Source organism: Propithecus coquereli, unplaced genomic scaffold, assembly GCF_000956105.1.
Source record: "Propithecus coquereli isolate 6110/MARCELLA unplaced genomic scaffold, Pcoq_1.0 Scaffold785, whole genome shotgun sequence".
In the NCBI taxonomy this organism is placed as follows: Eukaryota; Metazoa; Chordata; class Mammalia; order Primates; family Indriidae; genus Propithecus; species Propithecus coquereli.
Window position 1 is genome coordinate 260,011 of NW_012154007.1, and position 22,045 is coordinate 282,055.

General features: G+C 54.9%; 2 protein-coding genes across 3 annotated transcripts in view; one reads left to right on the top strand and one right to left on the bottom strand.

The window, feature by feature from the left end:
• The window catches only part of LOC105825156 (neuron-specific protein family member 1), a 28,122-nt gene extending 17,117 nt beyond the window's left edge, over window positions 1-11,005 (top strand). Inside the window, exons 4-5 of one of the 2 annotated variants that reach the window (XM_012662848.1) lie at window positions 1,448-1,558; window positions 10,171-11,005. In XM_012662848.1, the coding sequence (XP_012518302.1) occupies window positions 1,448-1,558; window positions 10,171-10,371 (312 nt within the window). In that variant the 3' untranslated portion in view covers window positions 10,372-11,005. The remainder of the gene's footprint in view (window positions 1-1,447; window positions 1,559-10,170) is intronic. The other variant, XM_012662849.1, reaches the window with a different exon arrangement.
• A 1,371-nt stretch (window positions 11,006-12,376) lies between these two features.
• The window catches only part of STX18 (syntaxin 18), a 133,669-nt gene continuing 124,000 nt past the window's right edge, over window positions 12,377-22,045 (bottom strand). Inside the window, exons 8-11 of the mRNA XM_012662855.1 lie at window positions 17,983-18,041; window positions 16,400-16,469; window positions 13,676-13,756; window positions 12,377-12,965 (exon numbers count right to left, since the gene is read on the bottom strand). Of these exons, the coding sequence (XP_012518309.1) occupies window positions 12,870-12,965; window positions 13,676-13,756; window positions 16,400-16,469; window positions 17,983-18,041 (306 nt within the window). The 3' untranslated portion in view covers window positions 12,377-12,869. The remainder of the gene's footprint in view (window positions 12,966-13,675; window positions 13,757-16,399; window positions 16,470-17,982; window positions 18,042-22,045) is intronic.

A 22,045-nucleotide genomic window follows, 5' to 3' on the forward strand; every position in this document is an offset into this window, starting at 1 on the left:
GGAAGCCAAGATGCGGGCTCCGGACAATTCTGACTGCTGCAGGGGCAGAGCCCAGGGGCGGGGCAGGGGCCCAACCAGCTGTGGTACCCATCCCGGCTCTCACGGGCATTTGCAGCCTCGCAGCCACTGGGCGGTGCTGGCGCCTTGTCCCACGTCAGTCAGGGAGTGGCTCGGAGAGGCTCTGGGTTTCCTGGGCGGCACAGCTGGTGAGCTGTGGGCGGAACTCAGCCCTAGGCTGGTGCCCGAGCTGCCGCAGGGGGTGCGTGGGGCTCCCAAAGAGAAGGAGAGTCATCCAGGGACCTCAGCGTTCCCAGCGGGTGGCCTCCTGTCTTCCAGGTGACCGTACTTTGTGGCTTGTGACGCACTTTCGCACTCACATCTTCTCCTGTCTCCCCAGGACCTGGTGCCGCGGGGGCTCTTGTTCTCCTTTTATAGATGGCTCCTGAGCCCAGGGGTCCTGAGCAGGGCGGACTAGCGGGGGCGGGCTGCAGCCTCAGGAAGCCGCGGGGTTCTCTGTGTGGCGGGGGCAGGAGTCCCAGCTGCCCTGCAGCTCCCAGGCGGCCGGGCAGGCAGGTGGGAAGCCAGTGGTTCTGCATGCTCACAGGCACGCTCCGGAGCCCCCGCCGCACGCTGGCACCCGGTGCCCCGGGCCTCTGCTTCCTCCCCACTGTCCAGGGAGCCCACTAGCCATCCCTCTGCTTACGTGGGCCGGACCACCTGTGTGTCCTCTTAGCCTTGGGACGTGCTCTGGCCCTGCCAGCCTCCCCGGAAGCTGGGGGAGCACCTTCCGGGTCCAGAGTCAGTGTCATCTTGTGACTCTTGCTCCCGCCTCTGTGCGGCTTCACACGCGCTGTTAGTAGTTCACTGTAAACACTGAACACCTACTGCCTGTTAGGCGAGGGTAGCACTCGGCATAGCACAGCGAAGAAAACCGAATCCCTGTCCTCAGGGACACTAAACACACATGCACAGGAAGCTGCAGAGGGCGGAGGTGAGGGGCCGCAGAGGTCCTGTCTTTCCTGCTTAGCTGGTCTCGTGCAAGGGCAGGCTGGTGTCCACGCGACACTGTATCCCAGCGCCCAGCCGGGGCAGAGCAGCAGCCAGGCCCTGCTCCAGGCGTGCGTGCAGGTGGTGTGCGAGCCCCCGGCAAGACTGAGGCTCCCTCACGTCCGCACCCCGAGCTCTGTAAGCAGCTGGAATACTAACAGTAACTAATTTAAATGAAGGTGAAACATGGCTATGGTGAAAAATTAAAATGATACAGAAAGTTGCCCAGTGAAAAGTGATTCCCCGACCTCCGGTCCCCAGCTGCCCTTCCCCGGGTTCTTGGTGGCTTTTCCAGAGACAGTCTGCACATGCTGGTACAGGTGTGCGTGGTGTGCACGTCTGTCCGCACGTCTGTCCTGCTGCCTTCCTGCCGTCCCTGACATCCCTGCTCTGCCTGCAGGTCTCCGTGCTGGTCCTCTTTGCCCTGGCTTTCCTCACCTGTGTCGTCTTCCTGGTCGTCTACAAGGTGTACAAGTATGACCGCGCCTGCCCCGACGGGTTTGTCCTCAAGGTAAAGCTCCATCCCCCCGGAGGCCCCGGGACGCTTTGCACCTTTCTGTTCTCTCCCTGAACTCCAGGCTGCTCCTGCCGGCTCTCCCAGCTGGCCCAGAGACAGGCACTAGAGCAGCAGGGGCCTTGTGCTCTGTAGACGGTGACAGGAGTATCCTGGCTGAAGGCCCTGCCTGGAGAGCAGGGCGGGTAGGCAGAAGGCATGGTGGGACCAACTCGAAGGAAACTCTTAGACTTGACCCCTGGGACTGACCTCCGCAGCCTGGGGAGGGGCCCCCCTGGAAAGCAGGCCCAGCCAAGGGCTGCCCGTGGGAAATGCCCAGGTGACCTTTCCCTCCCAACACCTTGCTCAGGGGAGAGAGAGGGAAGGGACCATCTCGGCTACATGAAAGAGGGGAGGACACACTGGGGGAAGCTGCGGCTTAGCGAGGGGAAGCTCTTGCCCAGGCAACACTGGGATCTGGGAGCAGGGCTGGGAGCACAGCCAGCCCCCTTGCCAGCCCTGCCCTCTGCCTGCCTCTGGTGCCACGCGGGCGCGGGCCCTACACTCGTGCAAATGCTCGCTTTGCTTGTAGAACTCCTCAGCCTCCAAAGCCCGCATGGGGCACAGAAACACACACTCAGGACAACAGGATCACAGAAAGAGAAATAAAGGGAGGGAAGATGAGGTGGAGGGAGGGAGGGAGCGCGGAGAGAGAGGACGATGCCTGGAGGAAGCGTCGCTTAGCGCTGGGGACGCATTATGAGGCGTGCCTTGCGAGGGGATCGCTCCACTGTGCAGACATGGCGCAGCGCACAGACACCACCTCGACGGCGCAGCCGCGGCACACAAGGCCGCATGCACAGAGGCCACTCTGCCGAGCACTGGAGACAGTTGTCGCGCAGTGGTAAGTATTTGTGTGTCTAAACAACTCTAAACACGGAAAAGGACAGTGAAAACACCGTATTTAAGGCGAACAGTGGTGCACGCGTGTAGGGCACTCGCCGCAGGTGGAGCTTGCAGGGCTGGAAGTTGCCCCGGTGCGTCCGTGAGCGAGCGGTGCATGCCGCGCAGACCCGCGACGTCACTGTGCGCTCTGCAGGCCTTGCAAACGCTGCGCGCCGAGGCTGCACTCGACTTACGTGCAGTTTTTCTCTTCAGTAGGAATTAGCCCTAACCGGGACTTTTTTACTTCATCAACTTTTTAATTTTTTAAAACTTGTCACTTTGGTAATAACACTTAGCTTAAAGCACATATTGTATAGCTGCACAAAAATATTTTCTTTCTTTATGTCCTTATTCTATGAGTGTTTTCTATTTTTAAATTTTTTTATTTTTATTTTTTACTTTTTAAACTTTTTTTTAAAAACTAAGACACAAAAACACACATTAGCCTAGCCGTCGCGGGGTCGGGATGATCGCTGTCACTGTCTCCCACCGCCACTCCTCGCCCCACCGGAAGGCCTGCGGGGCAGGGGCAGGCCGACGGCGCCTCCCGGGTGCCTCCTGAAGCACCTGGCGGCTGTGCTGCAGATACTTTTACACAGATACAAGGCGTACGCTCTAAAATGACAATAAAGAGTATTGTATGGTAAATGCATAAACCAATGACATAGTCATGCATTGTCATCATCAGGTATTGTGTGCTGGAACTAACTGCGATACGCGCTAGACTTCTACATGCCTGGCAGAGCAGTAGGCCTGCTGCGCGGGCACCGCCACAGCCGCGAGTGATGCGCTGCATGACCATGTTGTGATGGCATCGGTGACAGGAATGTTTCAGCTCAGTTATGATGTAGCTCCATGTATAATGGGACCACCCCCTGTATATGTGGCCTGTCGCTGACCAGAGTGCCATTGCGCAGCCCTGACAGTGTGACGCCCTTGCTGTGGACGCCCATTTCCCTGCACTCAGCGCCTGGCTCTGAACTTTACAGAGCCAGTGTGAAACGAGTATTTCCAGGATCGGCACTAATTGAGAGCCAGCTGTTTCTGGTACTGAGCACATGTGCAAGCAAGCTTGGTTTGTCAGTGTCACTGGGTAGTTGTGTTTGGGCTTCGCTTTCGCCCACGTGGAGGCACAGAGCAGAAAAGGCTAGAATCCACCCTTCCCCGTGTCGTGCTGTCCTTCAGGGGTCTGGCGCTTCAGCCCTTCCTTCATTGGCCAACATCTACTTGGTGCCTCCCGAGTGCCAAGCTCCTGCTGCTGTCCTTGGTGCTGGAGCACAGCTGAGGGTGCTGAAGCACCAGCTACAGCCCCGGCCTCGTGAGGCTCCCTTACGTTCTCAGAGACACGAAGCCAATCGTCTGTGCAGTGAGGTGGCTATAAAGAGAAGAGGAGGCCGAGGGGAGTGGGCATGTAGCGTAGGAACTGTCATTTGCAGAAAGGTGGTCGGTGTTGGAGCAAAGTCTCATGGGGGCTGAGTGAGGGAGTCTGCAGGTCTCTGGGAAGGGCATCCGGTGGAGAGCGGCCCCTTCCCTGGTGTTCCGTTCAGCAAGCCCCTGTCCCTGTATTGGGCTGGGGCTGGGAGAGCTTAATTCTCTCTAGAGGCTGTGATGACACCTCTAAGGCAGTGAAGTGGAGGGTGAGGGCTTGAGGGGCGTGAGGGCTGGCCCGACCCAGCGGGAGCTCGGAAGCAGAGAGTGCAGATGGGGCAGGTAGAGACGGGCTATGGGGCCAGGGAGGCCGTGCACGACGGGCCAGCTTATGGCCAGCCCGTGGCATCCTGAGTGCCGCGAAGGCTCTGCGGGAGGAGAAGTGACGCCATCCCTTGGGCGACCAGGGGAGGCTGGAGGTTGGAAGGGGGAGATGGGGCGGTGAGATGACCGGGAAGAGAAGGTTGGAGTTCTGGGATGGGGGAGACCGATGTGGCAGCACACTGGAAGGTTGATTGAATCTGGGAGGCAGGGGCGGGGCAAAGGGGAAGGACCTGGCCCAGAGTGGGTGACTCAAGAGAGGCTGATGTCACGGAGAGGGAGCAAAGGCACACGCAGGAGCAGTAAGCACCCTGTGTGGGAACAGGGATGTGCAGAGGACAACTGCCTGGGGGCCGGCAGTCCCCACCCGAACTGACTGCTCACAAGTAACTAAGGCCAGCAGGCTTCCTGGCTCTGCCTCTCTGGGCCTGGGGCAAGTTCCCTGCGTGCAGGAGGGGGCAGCTGAGTCCTGCTACATGGCCTGGTCCAGGTGGGTGACGGCCCAGGAGGTGACGCTGGCCCTCAGCTGCAGATCAGGTGGTGGCAGCGTTGGAAAGGGCCAGTATCTGCTGTTTAAAAGGCCCTGCGGGTGGTTCCGGTGCACAGCCAGCCTTGGGGAGTCCCTGACAGGCCGTCCTGGAGCCGCATCTCATGGGGCTTTGGCATTTTCCACTAGTATGTAATGGGGGGAGGGTCCTTTCTGAGAACGCAGCTGGGCGGGCCAGGGAGCTGCTGGTCTGTGCCCAGCTGCCCTGGGCTGACGCTGGAGAAGGGGGAGGTGTGAGCTCATCCTACATCCCTTCTCTGCCTCTTCCCTGCGTCCCTGCGTGTGCGCATCACACACTGGCGCTGGGCAGCTTCCAAGGGGCTTTTACGCCAAGATCTCCTGGCATGTGCCCAGAAACCCCAGGAAGGGGATGCCGTTACTCCTGTTTCCTAGTGGGGAGGTGGAGCCCAGCGAGGCTCTATGCAGCGCCCAAGGCCACGCCCTTCGGTTCGTGGGTGCATCCAGCACAGTGTTTGCAGAGCGCCTCCTTACTGCGCCTGCCTGCGTGCTGGGCCCCACGCAGCGAGGGCAGGCGGCCCAGGGGCAGGCTCCAGCCTGGGGCTCGGGGAAGGGTCGCTGCTGGGCAGCTGCTCCTGCCGGCCAACCCTGAGGGGCCCCAAGCTGAGGGGTCCCATGAAGGGATTTACAAAGGCAGACTTGGGCTGGGGAGGACACACTAAGTTTCTACCTCTGCTTTTTTTTTTAAAAAAACCATGAAGTTATTATGTATTATAGAAGAGTTTTAAACATAATGGGGGAACTGCCCCACACCACACAACATTTTTATATTCGCCGTTCTTTTCCACGGTGGCACTCAGGTGTGAGTAGCACTTACCAGCGCCGCCCGTGTGCCAGGGCTGCTGGGAGTGCGCTTAATACCTGGTCCCCCCAGCGCCCCCCACGGCAGGGCCCTTGTTGGTTTCATTGCACAGGGAGGGAACGAGGCCCCAGGAAGTCTGGGAACCTCCCCAAGCTCAACATCCAGGCACAGCTGGGTCCCTGCTCCCCAAGGCATGCCCGCAGGTGACACGTGGCTCTGTGTTAGGGTCCCCCTGAGGAAGGGCTGAGTTGGGCTGGATGGGAGCTGGTCAGGGAGCCTTCCCCATCCCCATGTTCCTTCACTTGGCAGAGCCTGTGCATTCTGTGTCACTTGGCTCCACGCTCCCTCCAGGGAGCCCTCCATAAGCCCTGCGGTGCCTGCCACCACCGCCTCGCAGGGCACCTCCCCAGCACTGTCTCCTCACAGTCACGCTGTGTGCGTGGCGTCTGGTAGCACACCTGTCCTTCTCCCTGGGCTGGGCACCGTGTTTCTGAGCCATCTCCGGATGCCAGCCCCGAGCAGGGCCGCTGCTCCGCAGGTGTTGGCCGCATCTGGTCTCGCAGGGCCCTGTGCTGGGCCCTAGGGAGGGACGGTAGCTCATGGCCCTGCCATGGCCCCGAGGGGCAGCGAGCAGCAGGCGGAGCGGTGGTGTGAAGGGGAGGGCAGTGGCACTGGCCGGAGCTCGGCTGGCCGGGGATGTCGTGCCGCGAGCCTGGGTGGCCGTTTGCTCTGCAGAGTGTCGGGGCCTCCCAGCGTCCAGGTGGGCTGAGATCACGATGCTGGTCTTTTCTGTCCACTGTGCAACATCCTGGCCCCTTGCCTGAGCTACCTACCGCGCCTTTAGTCTTCACAGCAACCCAGCGGTGCGACTCATTTGCCCGTTTTATAGATGAGGGAAATGAGGTTCAGAAAGGACCCCTCAAGCAAACTCAGCCGCAGTGCAGGCCTGACTCTGAAGCTAAGCTGCTTCTGCCAGCGTCAGCGCCTGAATGCTGCACGAGGCCTTGTCAGTGATGAGCACGTTCCATTCCTTTCTCATTTCTCTTCTGAAAATAGCCCTGTGCTCGCAGGGGGCTTGCAGGTACTTCTGCTTTCTCCACTTCAGGGTTCAGTGAGCTGGCAAGAAGGAGAACTGATTCTCCACTGGCAGGTTGGCCTCAGGGGCTGATCCCTTTGCAGCGTCACTAAGCTGGTGGCGTGGAACCGCTAACCTTGGAGGAGAGGCGGCAGCTGCGACAGCTCACATGGGGACAACACCCAGGGCACTGCCTGAGCCCTGGGGAACGGGCCGTGTGGATGTGCTGCCGGGTCCGCTTGTTGACAGACCTCTGCAAGGTCCTGGGTGCTCCCTGACACCCCAACCCACTTCCCATCTCCACCACTCACCGTCTTTCCAGACCCCAGGAGTGACAGCCTGGCAGCTCCGTGTGCTGGGTGCTGGACCACGAGCCATCACACCGGTCTGCCAACAGTGGACAGGTCCCAGCCTCTCTCTGCAGAGGACGACACAGGCCTGCACTTCCTGGTGCTGGCTCGGCGCAAGCTTGGGTTTTCTGAGTGGAGGCCACAGACAAGGCAGGGGACAGCAGGACTGATTTCAGTAGTGCCGGGTGGCCTGGGCGTGTCATGCTGCTCTGGGTAGCCCTGGCACCTCGCACGGAACCGGGACATGCTTGAGTCTAAAGCTGACAGGCAGCCCACCTGCTAACCTCACCCTGATGTTCCTTTTCCTAGACACGCACACAGGCACCCGTGTAAGAACTGTCCAGGTGGAGAGAGAGCTCACTCAGAGAAAGAACAGACACCCCAGTTACACTGAGGCCTCTAAATCTGCTCAAACGGAAGCTTTTCTATGACTGAGATCCCCTTCTCTCTCTCAACAAATGGCCTGCTTGGCCCCGTGTCCTTCACTGCTGACACCACATAGCAGCCAGCAACCTTGAATGAACCTGCACATCAGAGCAGTCTCTGGGTCCCAACAGTGCCCAGGGAGCCCTGGGCTGGGTAAGAGGACACCGCGCTGATGGTGGCCTCAGCCCTGGCCCCAGCTGCAGCTCTGACTCATACTGGGCAGGTCTAAGCCCCTGGCGCTCAGGCTCCCTCTGTAAAGTGAGTCTTCGCGGTACTGAAGGGTGAAACCTGAGAAACCCCCAGTCAGTGACGGCAGTCAGGACGAGCTGGGATCTGTTCCTGAGGTCCGTGTGCACCAGAGCAGGGTCTCGCTGTGAATGCTGGCTGGATTGGAGACTGCCAGTGGTCGATTCTGGAGAAAGAACGATCCTGACCCATCGCCCCATCAGCAGAGCTCACTGCAAGGCCTGCCTTTGCTCACTCTTGTCTCTGGGCTGGGCGGAGGCCTTGCATCGGGACCTCGGAAGGGCCTGTGTGTGAGGAGGCGGAGGACTGACTGGAGGCCCGGGCGGGAGCTGTGCTTCTCACGCTCGCCTTCGAGACCCTGGACAGCAACTTCCCCTCTCTGCGTCTCACCTCCCCACCTGTGAAATGGGATTAATGGAACTCACCTCACGGTGAGAAAATGTAGCTGAAAAGCATTTCACAAACTGTTGGGTACAGTGAGAATGTTGGGGGGTGGGGAGCATGGATGCGGGAAAGAAGCTGTCTTCTTCACTGCCAGGAAAGGGGAGACAGGCCTGGGACCCACAGGACAAACCAGGAGCAGGCCTTCGGCCAGGGTGCCTGGCTAACCTGCCTTGAGCTTTCAGAGATTGAGAAGAACCTGAGCTCAGGCCAGGAGGAGGAGGAGGAGCGATTCCCTGGTATGCCCCGGGCCAGGCGCCAGTGTCTCCCAGCAGCCCACCTCCACCACGGCCGTCCCAGGGGTGGCCTGAGGTGCCCCAAGACGTTGAGTCATCAAAGAAAGCTTCTGTCACTTTCCCCACGCCGTACTTGCCCAGGATGGGGAAGGTAGCCGAACACTTTCAGCAGCAGGGGTGGAAGCCGCAAGGGTTTTCTCGTTAAGGACCAGGAGTTGGTCAGCGCACTGTGGACTGCGCCACTTACCGGCAGGGGGCCTTGGGTGAAACGCTGGATTTGGGCGCTGAGCCTCACACTTACCGGGGAGATATTTCACAGTATGGATCACTACAGCACGGATCTGCTCAGACTTTTCGTGGGGAGGGCCTGAGCACCTGGAGTTTTAAAGCTTCCCAGGTACTGTGATGGTGGCTAAGGCCAGAGACCCTGGACCCAACTGCAGTCTCACTTTCCTATCTGATAAAGAGACCCTTGGCCTGAGTGAAATGCTTTGGTCAGTTGGCTTGGACAGGATGGCAGGTTTCTTAACCTGCCACCTGTCACACTCACGTCCAGGCTGGAAGGCAGTGCAGGCTCCCTGAAGTCATGCTGGAGTCCCGATTCCCTGTCTCTTGCTCCCCGGCCAGCCCCCAGCGTTTTGTCCTCTGCTGGTGAAAGCTGGCCAAGAAGGGAGAATGGGAAAAGTAGAGGGCAGGCAGCTTCCCTTTAAGGGCCCAGTCCGGAACTTGCTCCTGTTATATCCACCCGAATCCCACTGGCCAGAAGTTAGCAGCGGCCTCACCTGCCACAGGGCAGGCTGGGAAGTGTGGTCTTCAGCTGGGCGCACATGCCCTGCTCAGCGCCGGGGGGAGACGGCAGTGGAAGACCATTAGCAGTTTCGGCACGCCCTCCTGCGGGGCCGATGTACTGGCCCTCCACGCTGTGAGCCCCGACTGCTGTACCTGTCAGCGCTCCGCCAGCACCAGCCATGACTGCGGGGGACAAGCAGCCAGGCCTAGTGCAGGATCTCAGCCTTTTTTGGGTCCTAGATTCCTGACAAGCTGAAGACTGCCATGGACTGGTCGCCCTCCAAAAAGGCCATCCAGCAGAATTTCACACGCAATCTTAGGGGTCCGTGGCCTCCCCAGGTTTTGTGGCTCCCAGCATAGCCCCCAACCCACCCCTATGGAGACTCCGCAGCAGCCACCTGGTGCTCTGTGGGTCACACCTCCTCCCAGCACCTCGGGGCTGTGTTGAGGCCTGGTCCCTCTGACGCCTGTGTCTTCCAGCCCTGGCATCTGGCTGCAGGTCCTGCATTCAGTCCTGCAGTCGTTTTGTCGTCCTGCCCCAAGACTCCTCCGCTCATCGTCCCTTTGCCCTGAGTGCTGCCCTGTCTCTCACCGTAGGCCGCTGGGAACCTGGCTCGAGAGACTTTCTCACCTCCCTTCCGTCCTCATTTGAATTGGTTGTTTCTGGACATGTCAGAAGTGTCACTGTTTTCTAGTAGATTAAAAATAAATGACTAGTGCAGGATCTTTAGTGAAGGCCTGTCCTGTTACACACACCCGCTTCGAGCCCGAGTACCAGCTTGCCATGGCGTTTGTTAGAGTCTATCCGTGAATGCTTAATCAAGGCCAGGCTTCCCCTGGGCTGTGTGCTCCGAGGGCAGAGGCCATGCTTGCTTTTGCACACCACGGTATTTACCGCTCCAAGCTCAGGGAGGGTGCTCAGTAAATATCTGTCGGCTGTTAACTGGAGACAGACTGGCGTCCCGCCTGCATCGATGCGTGGTCTCAATGGCTTCTTGTCTTTCAGAATACCCAGTGCATTCCAGAAGGCTTGGAGAGCTACTATGCAGAGCAAGACTCCAGTGCCAGGGAGAAATTCTACACGGTCATAAACCACTACAACCTGGCAAAGCAGAGCATCACGCGCTCCGTGTCGCCCTGGATGTCGGTTCTGTCGGAAGAGAAGCTGTCCGAGCAGGAGACTGAAGCAGCTGAGAAATCAGCTTAGCGGGATGGGCAAGTTCCATACAATGTGTCACTTGAAGATAACAAAGGGACTTTGAGGGACATTTCATTAAATATAATTACCGGTAATTTAGAGGTTACTCATTTATGGTGCAGTTGCTTCTGTTTGCTAATGCTGCTTTGCAAATAAAACTTGCTGCCGACCACCCATGGGCATAAAATCAAGTGCATATCAGCATTGCCTAAAGAGCTCTGACTCCACTTTTCATGTTAAGATCTTAATTTAGCTCCTTTACTGGGATTTATTGGACGCTGTCAAAAAATAAAATTACGCTGGATATGCCAAGGGTTTGGACTTCCGATAAATAATGCATTTTCTGGAATTGATTTTTTTTAAGCCACCTTGCTGTCTGGAAACCTCACTCCATAGCTATATCTAGAGTGATCTCTTGGTTTGCTAAGAGCAAGATGCACTTGACATTTCTTCCTGTCTGCCATTGGCTGGAGCAGTGCCGACGGTGAAGGCACACTGCAGTGAATGGTGCCAATTGCTGAGTGGGAAACCCCTGCAAAAAGGCATGCTTGATGTGTTACTGCTGCCCCCAGACGTCTCTCTGTCCCCTTTGGCTCTGGCGTGTTGATGAGGGGGGCACTGCTGGGTGGAGACGGCCGTGGGTCACTCCAGCGTGTAGACTGTGGTGGAGCACGAGAGGGAGGGGCCTTGGCAAGAGATGACCCTGGGCCACGAGGCTGCAGAACTCCCTGCTTTCCCTGTAGGCGGCTGTCTGCTCTGCGATGTGCCGGATAGGAAAGAAGCCCCACTGGCCCTTTCGTTCACTTCTGTTATGAATAAATTTGCACCAACAGCCTTGTTAGCAAGTTAGTTTTTAAAAAATTAGCTGTGAGGGAAAAGTGAAAATGTAATTGCTAGTAAGCCAGGGCTACTTTAATTTTTATTTTGTGGAGCAAATCTAACTCCCTTGATGTGAAAAGCAGGCAGAAAGGGTGGGCAGAGGGCTGGTGTGGCACCGTGCAAATGCAATGACATTTCAGTTCACAACCTCTGTATGAAAATTATGTTTCCATTTGAATCTTGACATTAAAGTATATGTTTACAAAATTGCCAGTTAGATAAACCTAAGTGTGTAAGACAATTAAATACAAAAAAGACATTCACAGGCGTTTCTTCCGTGTTATTTGAATGTGTTGTTTCTGGTGGACGTGTCAGAAGTTTCACTGGCTTTTCGTAGCTCAGAAATAAATGACAAGTAGTGCAGATTTGTTGTGAACAAGCCTGTGATCATGGTCAGCTCCTCAACTGTTGTCTGAAATGTGCTCCCAACACATACAATAGTTTATTACAAAGGTGTTTTGAAACGAAGACCATGACCTCAGCACAGGGAACGTGCGTTGCAGAGGCAGGTGCCACGAAGGATGTGGCTAAGCTGTGGGAGGTGCCTAAGGACAATAAACAAGTGCCAGGCCTTCCCGCCTGTCTCATGTAAACAGCGAAGCCCGTGTGAGCACAGTTCCGAGGCAGAGCCCATTGGTATTTTCTGGTAGACATGTACTTTACTGACTGTAAATTCATTCACATGTAACTTCTGACATTTCACTCTGTGCAAATAAAGAACACGAGGATACCTGTGCTGCCCAGTGGACTTTCTGTACATGCACAAATTTGCCAGGAGCAGTGCGAGTGACCTCATGTCCGCGTGGGCACCAGGATGCTTTCTGCACAGATGCGTCTAGATGTCTCAAGCTTTCAATCGCAAGTAGGTGTTCTTATTTACACTTCATAGGGGACAGGTGTGTGATCATGAGAGCATGAGTGTGGTCCACTTCTTTCTTTGAACAAAACCTCCTTGGACCCAGTGGCAGGGAACCAGGCCTCCCACACCTCTACCCACCTTGTGGGCTGCACTCTTTGGGGAGGGCCAGAGTTTGCCCGCACTTCCTCCCTGACATGAGGTGGGTGGGCGCAACTTAGACTCACTGACAATAGATGAAGTGGCTGTAATTGTATTTATTAGATTAACAAAGCAAATGTGAATTTTCTGCGATACAATGAGTGCGTGTATTGATGACTCAGGCAGACAAGAAGCCACAAGGAAACAAAGAAGTAATTTGTGGAGAAACATTATTAACCATGTTCTTCCCTAAAGCTACGGAGACAGGAAAGGCCAGCGACTTCCTTTGAGCCCTGAGACACTCTGGGGATCTTGAGGCCTGCTGTGCCCTCCACTGAAGCAAGCCCCCGCCGAGGCAGCCTCAAGTTTGGGTGCAGTTAACAGCCAGCTCTCCCCATCCAGTCCATCTCGCCTCATGGTGGCCACACAGACCACTTTCCTCTTACGTGCACTGCTTTCTCTTTCAGCTGCTAAATGGGCTTAACACCACTGGTTTGGGCGTCCCTTTTGTGGGAGTACGTTTGTCTGTCTCAACCTCCTCTTCCTCAAATGGCTCCATGATAAAATCTGGTCACCACCGCGCTCCAACGCCGGAGCCACAGGAGAGCGCAGTTTGTCAGCACGTCCCGCGCTAGCTGTCATACCAGTCGAGGAAGAGCAAGGAGAAGGAGCACATCACGAGGAAGAAGAGGACCCACACGCGGAAGCCGGCGTTGTTTTTGATGGCCTGGGCAGGGGCAGGAGCACAGGTGTTCTCATCGACAGGATTTTGGTTTTAAAAGCCCCAAAACGCTCCACTCTTACCACGTCCTCTCCCGATCTAGGCTGTAGCTGTGTGTGTTGCTCAATCCTACACTTACCTTGAGTAGATGACTCAATTATTAAGCAAAACCAAATGGTGGGTTTAAAATCCATCAGAGTTTAGCCACAATGTGGAGGTCCCACACAATTCTCCCAGGAAACACGACACTCCAGAAATCACTCACTTCTGTTGTCCCAGGCTTAGCGGCTCAGAGCAGAGTATGGCCCTGGGCTTTGCATTTTCTAGTAATGCAATGTCAGTGGTGACCCGACCCTGAGGACTGAGCTCTGGAAACAGAGTCCACTCAACAGAGGTGGCCTGTGGTATCTGCCATAAACAGCGGACAGTCTCTGGCCCCTTACGGGGGCCAAAAAGCTTGTCCAGTGGCGCCCAACCCTGGATTTAGGGAGCTGGCCTGACCCTTGCCAAGAGTACTCCCACCGGCACCAGATTGCTCCCTGGAGCATGGTGAGCCTTTGCCTCTCAAAAATAGCTGGAGGTGGGCCAGTGGGTCTCAAGAACACATGCGGCCTGGCTGGGACTGCCCGTGACCTCAGTTGTGTGATGGGCCCTGCGAGCTCTGCTAGCGAGACCAGCGCTACTGCTAAGACCCAGGACACCCAGTGAGCACCCACCTCTCTTATGTCTTCATTGCCCTCCTTGATGTTCTCAGTTGCTCCTACAACTAACTGGTGAATGCTGTCAATCTCAGCTTCCTGTTGAAGAAAAGAGTGTCAGCTAAATGCAGGTTGACAAGCCCTTATCTGAAAATCTGAAATCCAAAATGCTCCAGTGAGCATTTCCTTTGAGTGCCATATTGGAACTCAAAACGTTCAGATTTTAGAGCATTTAGGATCTCGGGTTTCCAGATTAGGGACACTCAACCTGTGCAGCCACCTCCCCCCCCGCATATGCATCAGGATACAAACAGCACCTGCCCCTTCCTAAGAGCCAGGGCTTGCCTGCACAGCACCCCTAGAAGTAGGTTTCACCCTTTTTATAAAAGGGAAACTTACGGCTCGTGTACCAACTTGCCCAAAGTCACGCAGCAACTCAGTGGCAGGACTGGGATGAGCCCCCCACCTTGCTGGATCCCAGTGCCTGTACTCCTTCCGCCCCACCTGCCATCCCTCCTGTGTCACTGGCCTCATGGCAAGGACAAAAACCTAAAAGTTGCTGTTTGTGGGGCAGCCACCACATGCCAGGGGCTTTCCCTGTAGTCTCTCATTGATTCTTTCTGAAGTCCACAGAAGCAAGCTTCAAAACCTGTGTGCTTCCAAGCACACATGCTAGCTTCGAAAACAGTGCTTTGTGTTTTACCATTACTCTCTAAAAAATAGGCTAAAATTAAAAAATCAAAATACGATTCTCTGCTTGCAGAAAATACACGCACCTGTATTACTCCACACCCTTGGAAAGCTTAAGAGTAAGGGCCTAACACATGGGACGCTGGCTGACGAGCCCTCACTACCCTGCGGGAGTGCAGCCTACGCGTGACGGCTGCAGAAGCAGGAACGCCTGTTTCTCTCTCCCTTTGGCAGCGGCGAAAGGAAGCTATGCTGTATACACTGCATGTGCGCTGTGGCTTCCGGACAGGTCAGGGAGAGGAATGTACACTAGCGTGGGTTTTTAGAGAAACCTGACTGATACAACACTGCAGGGAAAAAAGCCACCTTTGGCCACCTGGTTCCCAGAGATCAATATTACTGGGATGGCTTTGCTCTGTAATCACACCTTTTTAAAGACTCTCAAAGTGGGGGCTGAGTGACCACTGCCAATGTTCCTATGAGAGAATTGACATGAACCACTATGCAAAACTGGTGGAAAACACAAGACAGATACCCGTTCTTTAGGTCTTAGAAACTCCGGAGAAGCCAAGGCAAGGCTCTGTGCTTTGCACATCCCTTCCCAGGACGAGCGATGGGGTGGTCTGAGGCAGGGCAGTGACCCTAGCAGCTCTTTCCTACCCACCGGGCCCGGTCTGTCCCAGTACTCTGGAGCAGCTACTTAAAAACCACAACCACCGAGCTAATAGCAGCCGGTCCTCCTCAGTAGCTGGGCTGACTCTATGAACCTTAGAAATGGTACAATTCTGACTTCTAGTGCATTTCAGTGCACGTAAGATACACCGTGGCAACGTTCCCTTTGCCCGTGGCCACTGGTTGCACTAAGACAGGATACTGCTTGTATTTGTCATGGCCACACCTAAAATAACAGCAGTCTGCACATGGTTAGGAGCCAGGCGTGTGTCAGGCAACTTCCTACTCACTGGTTCCGACCACCAGGCGGGTGACTTGAGCCCTGTTTTACAGACAGGAACGGGGTTCAGGAGCAGCAGTCCGGGTCTAACTCCACCTGGACCCTGAGCGTTTGCTACCTCCGGACCCAAGTTTGTGTGCTGAGAGGAGACGTCTGGTTTGACTGATTGATGTGTGATGAGGCTGAACTGACGACCGTCAGACTGAAGAGTCTGCACCAAGCCGACCACCCGGCTCCTCAGTTAAGGCTCAGCATGCATTTGTGCGAGTGATTCCTTTAAGGCGCTATTTAAAAGGGCAACTCTTAATGAGCCTGAATTTCCAAATTGTTGTTAGACTTAATGTGCCTCATTTACAATGATTTTACTCTGGCTGTGTGGTAGGAGAGCTGCTTTGTGAGTGAAGTATCTTAAGCCAAGAAGCCAACTTAAACATGCTGATGAAAAATGATTTTGTCTTTCAAACCCTCCCACAGTCTTTGGGTGCTGAAAACAAAAGCGTAAATTTCTCAGGTCTTTAAAATTTTTGCCAGTTATTGGCTGGAAGAATTTCAGAACTGTGGGCAGGCAGAAATAACATGAAAATTCACTAAAGAGAACAAGCCTATTTCCCATGAAGACACCAGACACGAGGTGGCATGGACCCGGCACTTTGAGAGGGCCAAAGCTGAGCTCTTGTGACACGACTGACTGAAAAGCTGCTGCCCATCAAACATAGTGCTGGGCTCTGTGGCTCGTCTCGGAGCTGTACGATAATCCTGCAAGAGTCGCTCCACTTCGTGGATGGGAAGCTGCAGCTCAGAGGGCTGCCCAGCTTCCCCGAGAGCCTCGTGGTCACCCGGACTACCAGGCCGGCACTGTCCTCCCAGGTGCCACTGCGTGCTCTACCACACAGGGCAGCCACCTCCCCGCTCCACCACACACATGCAAAGGCTGCTCTGGGATGACGGGAGGCTTTCCCCCAGGAGCCCTGCAAACGCGCACCTGCCACCAACACAGGTGCTGCTCACAGTTAGAGGTCGTCAGATGCCGTCAGAAGAAATGTCCTGAGCTCTTAGTGCATTCCCCCTTTAAGTGAAAACTCAAAACTACTTTTTTTTACCTGTTGCAAAACCTTTTCCGTGAATATCTCTTGGAGTCTGGAAATTTCAACCACTTTCCCTTCAATTTGCCTTCATAAAAAGAAGAATCAGTAGATGACACGGTCACTGTTAGTTCTTGGTAATCTAACTGGAACATTACACATTTCTACAGAGATCATCTCTTCCAAGTGAAGGCGGGAGAGGAGCAGGGGCCACACCATGACAGGTGGGGGAAGAGGAGGTGGGCAGAGGAAGGTGATCTGCTTACTAGTTTGGTTTTTCTGCCTCCCAGCTTGGTCCAGTGCACTGGGCTTTTTGGAAATATGCTGTACTGTGTAAGCTGACCCTCTGTCGCCAGAGGCTGGCGTGCACAGCGCCCCTTGCGTTCCGAGTCACTGCGTGGGGTCAGGGAGCGCCCGGCCACGCCCCAGGTGCAAAGCACAAAGTCCCCAGTGAGTCCTGTGCCCAGCCTAGTAACCTCAGTGATGTGGTGGGATTCAAAAGACAGCATCAGAATGTCTGATGACCGGACTCTGTTACTGCCCAACAGGTTAAAGAAAAAGTATATTTATCACTTCAGCCAACTCCCTGTCATAAGGAAAAAAATTCTCTGATTCAGATTGAAAATAACACATTTGGGTTTGGTAGCTGAGTATCTGTCCAACTTGAAACACTTGAGCGAGCCATCTTCCCTGTGTCAGGGCCAGCATGGTACCCTTGGGGGTGGGCTGGGAGCTTGTACATGTCTAGAGACAGAAGGTCGCACAGGCTGAAGTACTGCTCTAGCACAAACCAGCGACAGGAAGTGGCAGGAGCTGAAACGTGCTGGGGCAGCAAGCTGAGGTTCCAGGGGCGTCACGGTGGAGGTGAGGGAAGGGAGGAGACGCCACAAGAAAAGAAGTGCGTGTCCAGGCTTGGGGAAAGCACAGCCAGGTGGGGCTGGGCTGGTTAGAGAGAGGGCCAAGACATTCCTCTCTGAGGGCAAAATGCCAGAACCCCTGGGGAGCTGTCACCTGCACGGCTAAAGTGTCCAGGCTGTGGGTGTAGCATCAGGACCTGTTTTGGGGACATGCCCACACTGCACCAAGGCTTTGCAAAGACCCAGGCCTTATTTCCAGAATGCTCCATACATTCCCCTAGAACCTGAGGCCTCTGCGTGCTTTCCCTGGAGGGCCAGCGGTTGCATACATGTGGCCATGGCCTTACCTTCTGCACTCCTGACCCCTGTTGGATGCGGGAGAAGGCAGACCCCAGTGGAGCCATCTGCAGGAGGGGGTTTCCTTTCCCTTCAGAAGCCCTCCCCCCATTTCATTTTAGTTACATGTAAACAGCCCAAATGGGGGAGTTACTTGTATCCAGGTAATTGGCAATCACTAATTGATCCTCTCTGGATGTGAGGCCCCTGGGAGCTCTGCAGCAGCAGGCAGGTGGTGACCTCCCAAAGGCCCGCAAGCCAAGGGTGGTGGGGTTCAGCAGCTTCCCCGCCAAGATGGCTCAGGGGGGCTGCATGTGGATACCGGGCACCACGGTAAACAAATAAAGTCCCTACTTCCTGGAGAAGCTGTAAAGTAGGCTGTCAGCTGACAAGGCGCTACATACATACCTCACTTCATCAAACAAGCTGTTCATTTCGCCAATTAGCCGCTGATTTTCTTGTTCAAACTGTGAGGATGAGGAGACAAACACATTCAAGATGACATCACATTGAACTTAGGCAAGAGTTTGGCAAGAAAACTTTGATCTACCCTCCAGGAATCACTGCTGGGCCCTGGTTTCCAACACGGAGCGACACAGCATTGCTGGAAGACTGTGAGCATCAGTGTGGAAAATATCCCTGCTTTAGGAAGAATAAAAGCAAAGAACAGCTGTGCTGCCTACGGCGTGACTTTCCCATCTCACTCGTCTGCACTCAAAGTACACAGCTGGCTTCGACGACTGTGGTTGTGACGCAGCGGAACTCGCGTCTTGGCCCCAGGTATCTACCCATGCTCTGTACCCTGGGCTCTCACGGCCTGCCTCTGCCTCCTCCACTATTTTTAATGGGAGAAGGATGTGGTGTGGGGAGTCTGGAGAGGAAGGGGGACGTCGATGGCTTTGCCGCGCTGGCCCTGGGACCCTCGGACTTCCCAGCCACGCTCTCGGCCGTGCCGCTGCTCCACAGAGACAGAGGCTCCGGAGCCAGGAGAGTCCCTCTCCCAGTGCCCAGGCTGAGTGAGGATGGCCCCCTACCACCAGGGACACCCAAGGAGCTCCTCATAGCTGAGTGAACTCAGCAGAGCTGAGAGCTGTTCTCCCAGCCATTCTTGCCAACTTGGTATCAGGTGCAGACAGGATGTGCACCTCTGAAGCACCATGGAGCGCAGCCGGGAGAATCTCGTCGCCCCTGCTGCAAGCCCGACAACTCTGTCCCAGTGTGTCCACTCAACTCCCTGAGTGCACAGGCGGTCGGGGTGTCCCCCTTCTCTTCTCCTGCATGTCTCACAGGCCTAGTCTCTCCATGAGACTGACCCTGACCCCTGAGCTCCAAGTTATTTCTCATTTTCCTACCCTTGACCTTGCATTTTCTAAAAATGTCCTAGGAGAGTCATCATCTTCTGCCTTGTAATAAATTGTGCATGGCCCAAACTCCCTGTGTGACTCTGAGCTTCTTAAGGGTGGGAACTGTGTGGAGCCCAACTTGGAAAACACATTCTATTTTTTCTTTCATTCACATCTATTATAGCTGCCATCAAGTCCACGAATATTCTGAGGCACTCGGTGCCAGAAACTGTGGGGGCGCAGGGCAAATATTGTACGAGCAAGCCCTTGCCTTCCAGGGGCTTCGCAATTGACTGAAGATCTGGTTTATCACACACTTAGGAAATCAAGAATAAAGGGAAAATAGTTATGGGAATCACAATGACACCACGGGCTCTGCCAGCACTTCCTGTGCACAGAATCCTGCAGCGCCCCACCTGCTCCCATTGCTCCCCCGGGCAGGGCCTGCCCAGTCGTCTTGCCGCTGCAGGCGCTGTGCCCTCGGAGCGCCTGCCTGGGCACCACGCTGGCGCCCTTCACATACGCCTCCCTGCAGCTGCCAGTTTCACCCACCATTTGCTGTGCTCGGTGCTTCCCCACCGTCCACATTCCGCCCTCATCTCCCACTGCCTCCAACCCGCCCTTGCTCCTCGGTCAGAAGGATCTCAAGAGCCAGTCCCGTGAGACTGCTCCACGATGGCCTGCCCCAGCACAGCCCTCCAGGTTGGGTGTGTGGATCTGGCCACATCGCACCTCCCACCTCGCTCCTCCTGCACAGGCTGGTGCTCTGCCTGGCTGGGGGACTCCGACCTGTCCCGCAGAACACATCATAGGCACTTTCTTAGTGATGTGACACCTCAGGGCGACTGGATCACTTTCTCTTATTTCCTCGCCCTTGTTGAAAAGTTCCCCTGCATTCAAGCCCATCTCAGCATTTCTCACACTTGCCAGGGGCCCGTCTCTCTCCTCTGGACCCTGAGCCCGGCACAGGGCCTCACTCTCTAGGGCACCAGCTCGCAGCACAGACGCTGGTCCCAGACCCCAACCACGGCAGGCCGCCTTGCTGGCTGCTGACACAGTACTGCTTATGGCCCTTTAAATTCAGCATCGACAAGGGTATTTAAGAGAATGGAATTTCACTTTTGAGTTTGAAAATATCAGCTCTGTTAGATGTCAACTCAACAGTAAGAGTCCAGTACTTAAGGAAAACACGTAATTACTTCAACATGTAGGTGCTAATTCACTCTAATTCAGGTACTACTTGGGGTGGTGTTTTGGGAGAGGGCGGAGCATTTTTTTTCCTGCTATATCTTCTTCCTTCAGAAGGAGGAGGATTTTCTTTGAATTTTTCTAATGACAAGATATGGCCCTGCCCTTTTAAATCCACAGTCCTTTTGTGCTTTGAAACTGTTCTTAAATAAAATCAACTGGTGACTTGAGGTGCTTTTTACTAGAATGTTCCTTAGGAACAAAGGTATTTTTGTTTGCTCAGTTTGCGGGCAGGTGTACAGTGCTGCGCGTCCTTGCGGGCCTCTCTGCAGTCGCTACTGACAGCCCCATGCCAGCCCTCCCACAGTCTGGAGTGGGATCAAACTCTGGCTTTGAATTCCTTCTACCCCGTGGGTTCTTGATGCCACCTGACAAATACCCCGTCCCTAGAGGAAGAGCAAGAAACAGGTGCCTCACGGCATTAAATGTGAGAAGGGCTGAAGAGAGGTCTGCCCGTGGCTAGGGAGCTTTAATGGAGTTTGAAACGAAAGGCCTGTCTCCTAGACAAGTGTGAAATCACTGATACCCAAAGAGGCCTGGCAGGGCCCAGGCTGATCAGGTAACAGAGAGGTTGCTGACAACACTGACTAGCACCAGGTTTCAGGATGGCTTCCAATGTTGTCTAAATGACAAACCTGCGTGCCTCTCCTCTCGTCTGTTGCCAGGAGGCAGGGCTAGGTGGTGGATGTGCCAGGTAGAGACGGGAGCCAGTTCTTGGGGCCTCATGGGAACCCTGGGGCGACCCTGGGCCAGTCACTGGCTTCTAGAGGGCCTGTCAATTTCTTATGGACAGATGTGGTGATTCTTATCCTTCCTGCCTGATCCTGAGGGTGCAGAGCCAGGGCTGGGCTTCCAGCTCCTTCACCTTCTAAGCAGTATAACGTTGGGCATTTAACTTAATCTGTCTTTGTCTTTGTCACTAAAATGGGGATAAAAGTACTTAAGTAGTAGGGTTGGTAGAAGGAACACATGAGTTAAAACATGTAAGTTGTTTACCAAAGTGCACAGCACACAGTAAGCTCCCAATAAATGCCAATTATTGTGATTTAATGTCTCTGGGAAATTCTGGATATGCAAAACGAGTGGCTAGATGCTTTGAAGGCCCCTTCCACCTCCCAGGTCTCAAATTCCAGAAGACGGCTGTGGGTCTTGGCCATTTTACTCTCTCAGGCACAGGGAAATGCACATGCAGCATCTTCTTCCAGAGCTCGCTGAGCCGCAGCAGCTAGTGTCTGTGTCTGCACAGCCACGTCACCTCCCCACAGACAGGGACTTTGAAAGGTGCAGTGCTGAATGAAAGGCCCGGTCTCCACAGTCCGCACAACAGACGGGGGTATCTGTATGCCCTGTGAAGACAAACCTGAACCCAATCTGAGGAATACTTCCCCCATCCATGTGAGTGACTGCAAAGGAAGAGGACAGACCTAGACAACGGGTAAGGTGGGCAAGTGGGGCCCTCCAAGCATGACAGCAGCCAGCTTCTGTCTGGGCTCCCCGCCCCGGGCCATCTGCTCTATACTGTTTAGGTCTCTCACCAAAATACAGTGCTTTCTTTCAGCCAGACCAGCAACACTCCCCACCCACCATCCAGCTATAGGGGTACAGCATCATGTTAAAAAGTCTAAGACTTAGGACTTGGGAGCTATGTGACCCTGGGCTGGTAATTTAAGCTCTCTGTAAAATTGGGCCAGCAATAATCCCTCCCACATGCGGTTGCATAAATTATTCTACGCTGAAGTGCTCGGAGTGGTACTTGACACATGCGGTGTATTACATGCGTGTTAGGCAATATCAGTATTTAACTGCTTTATTCCATTTAGAAGTCAGTTAGACTTTCCAATAAAGCCCTGTTAAAGGGTTTCTCATCCGGTTTAAAGGAT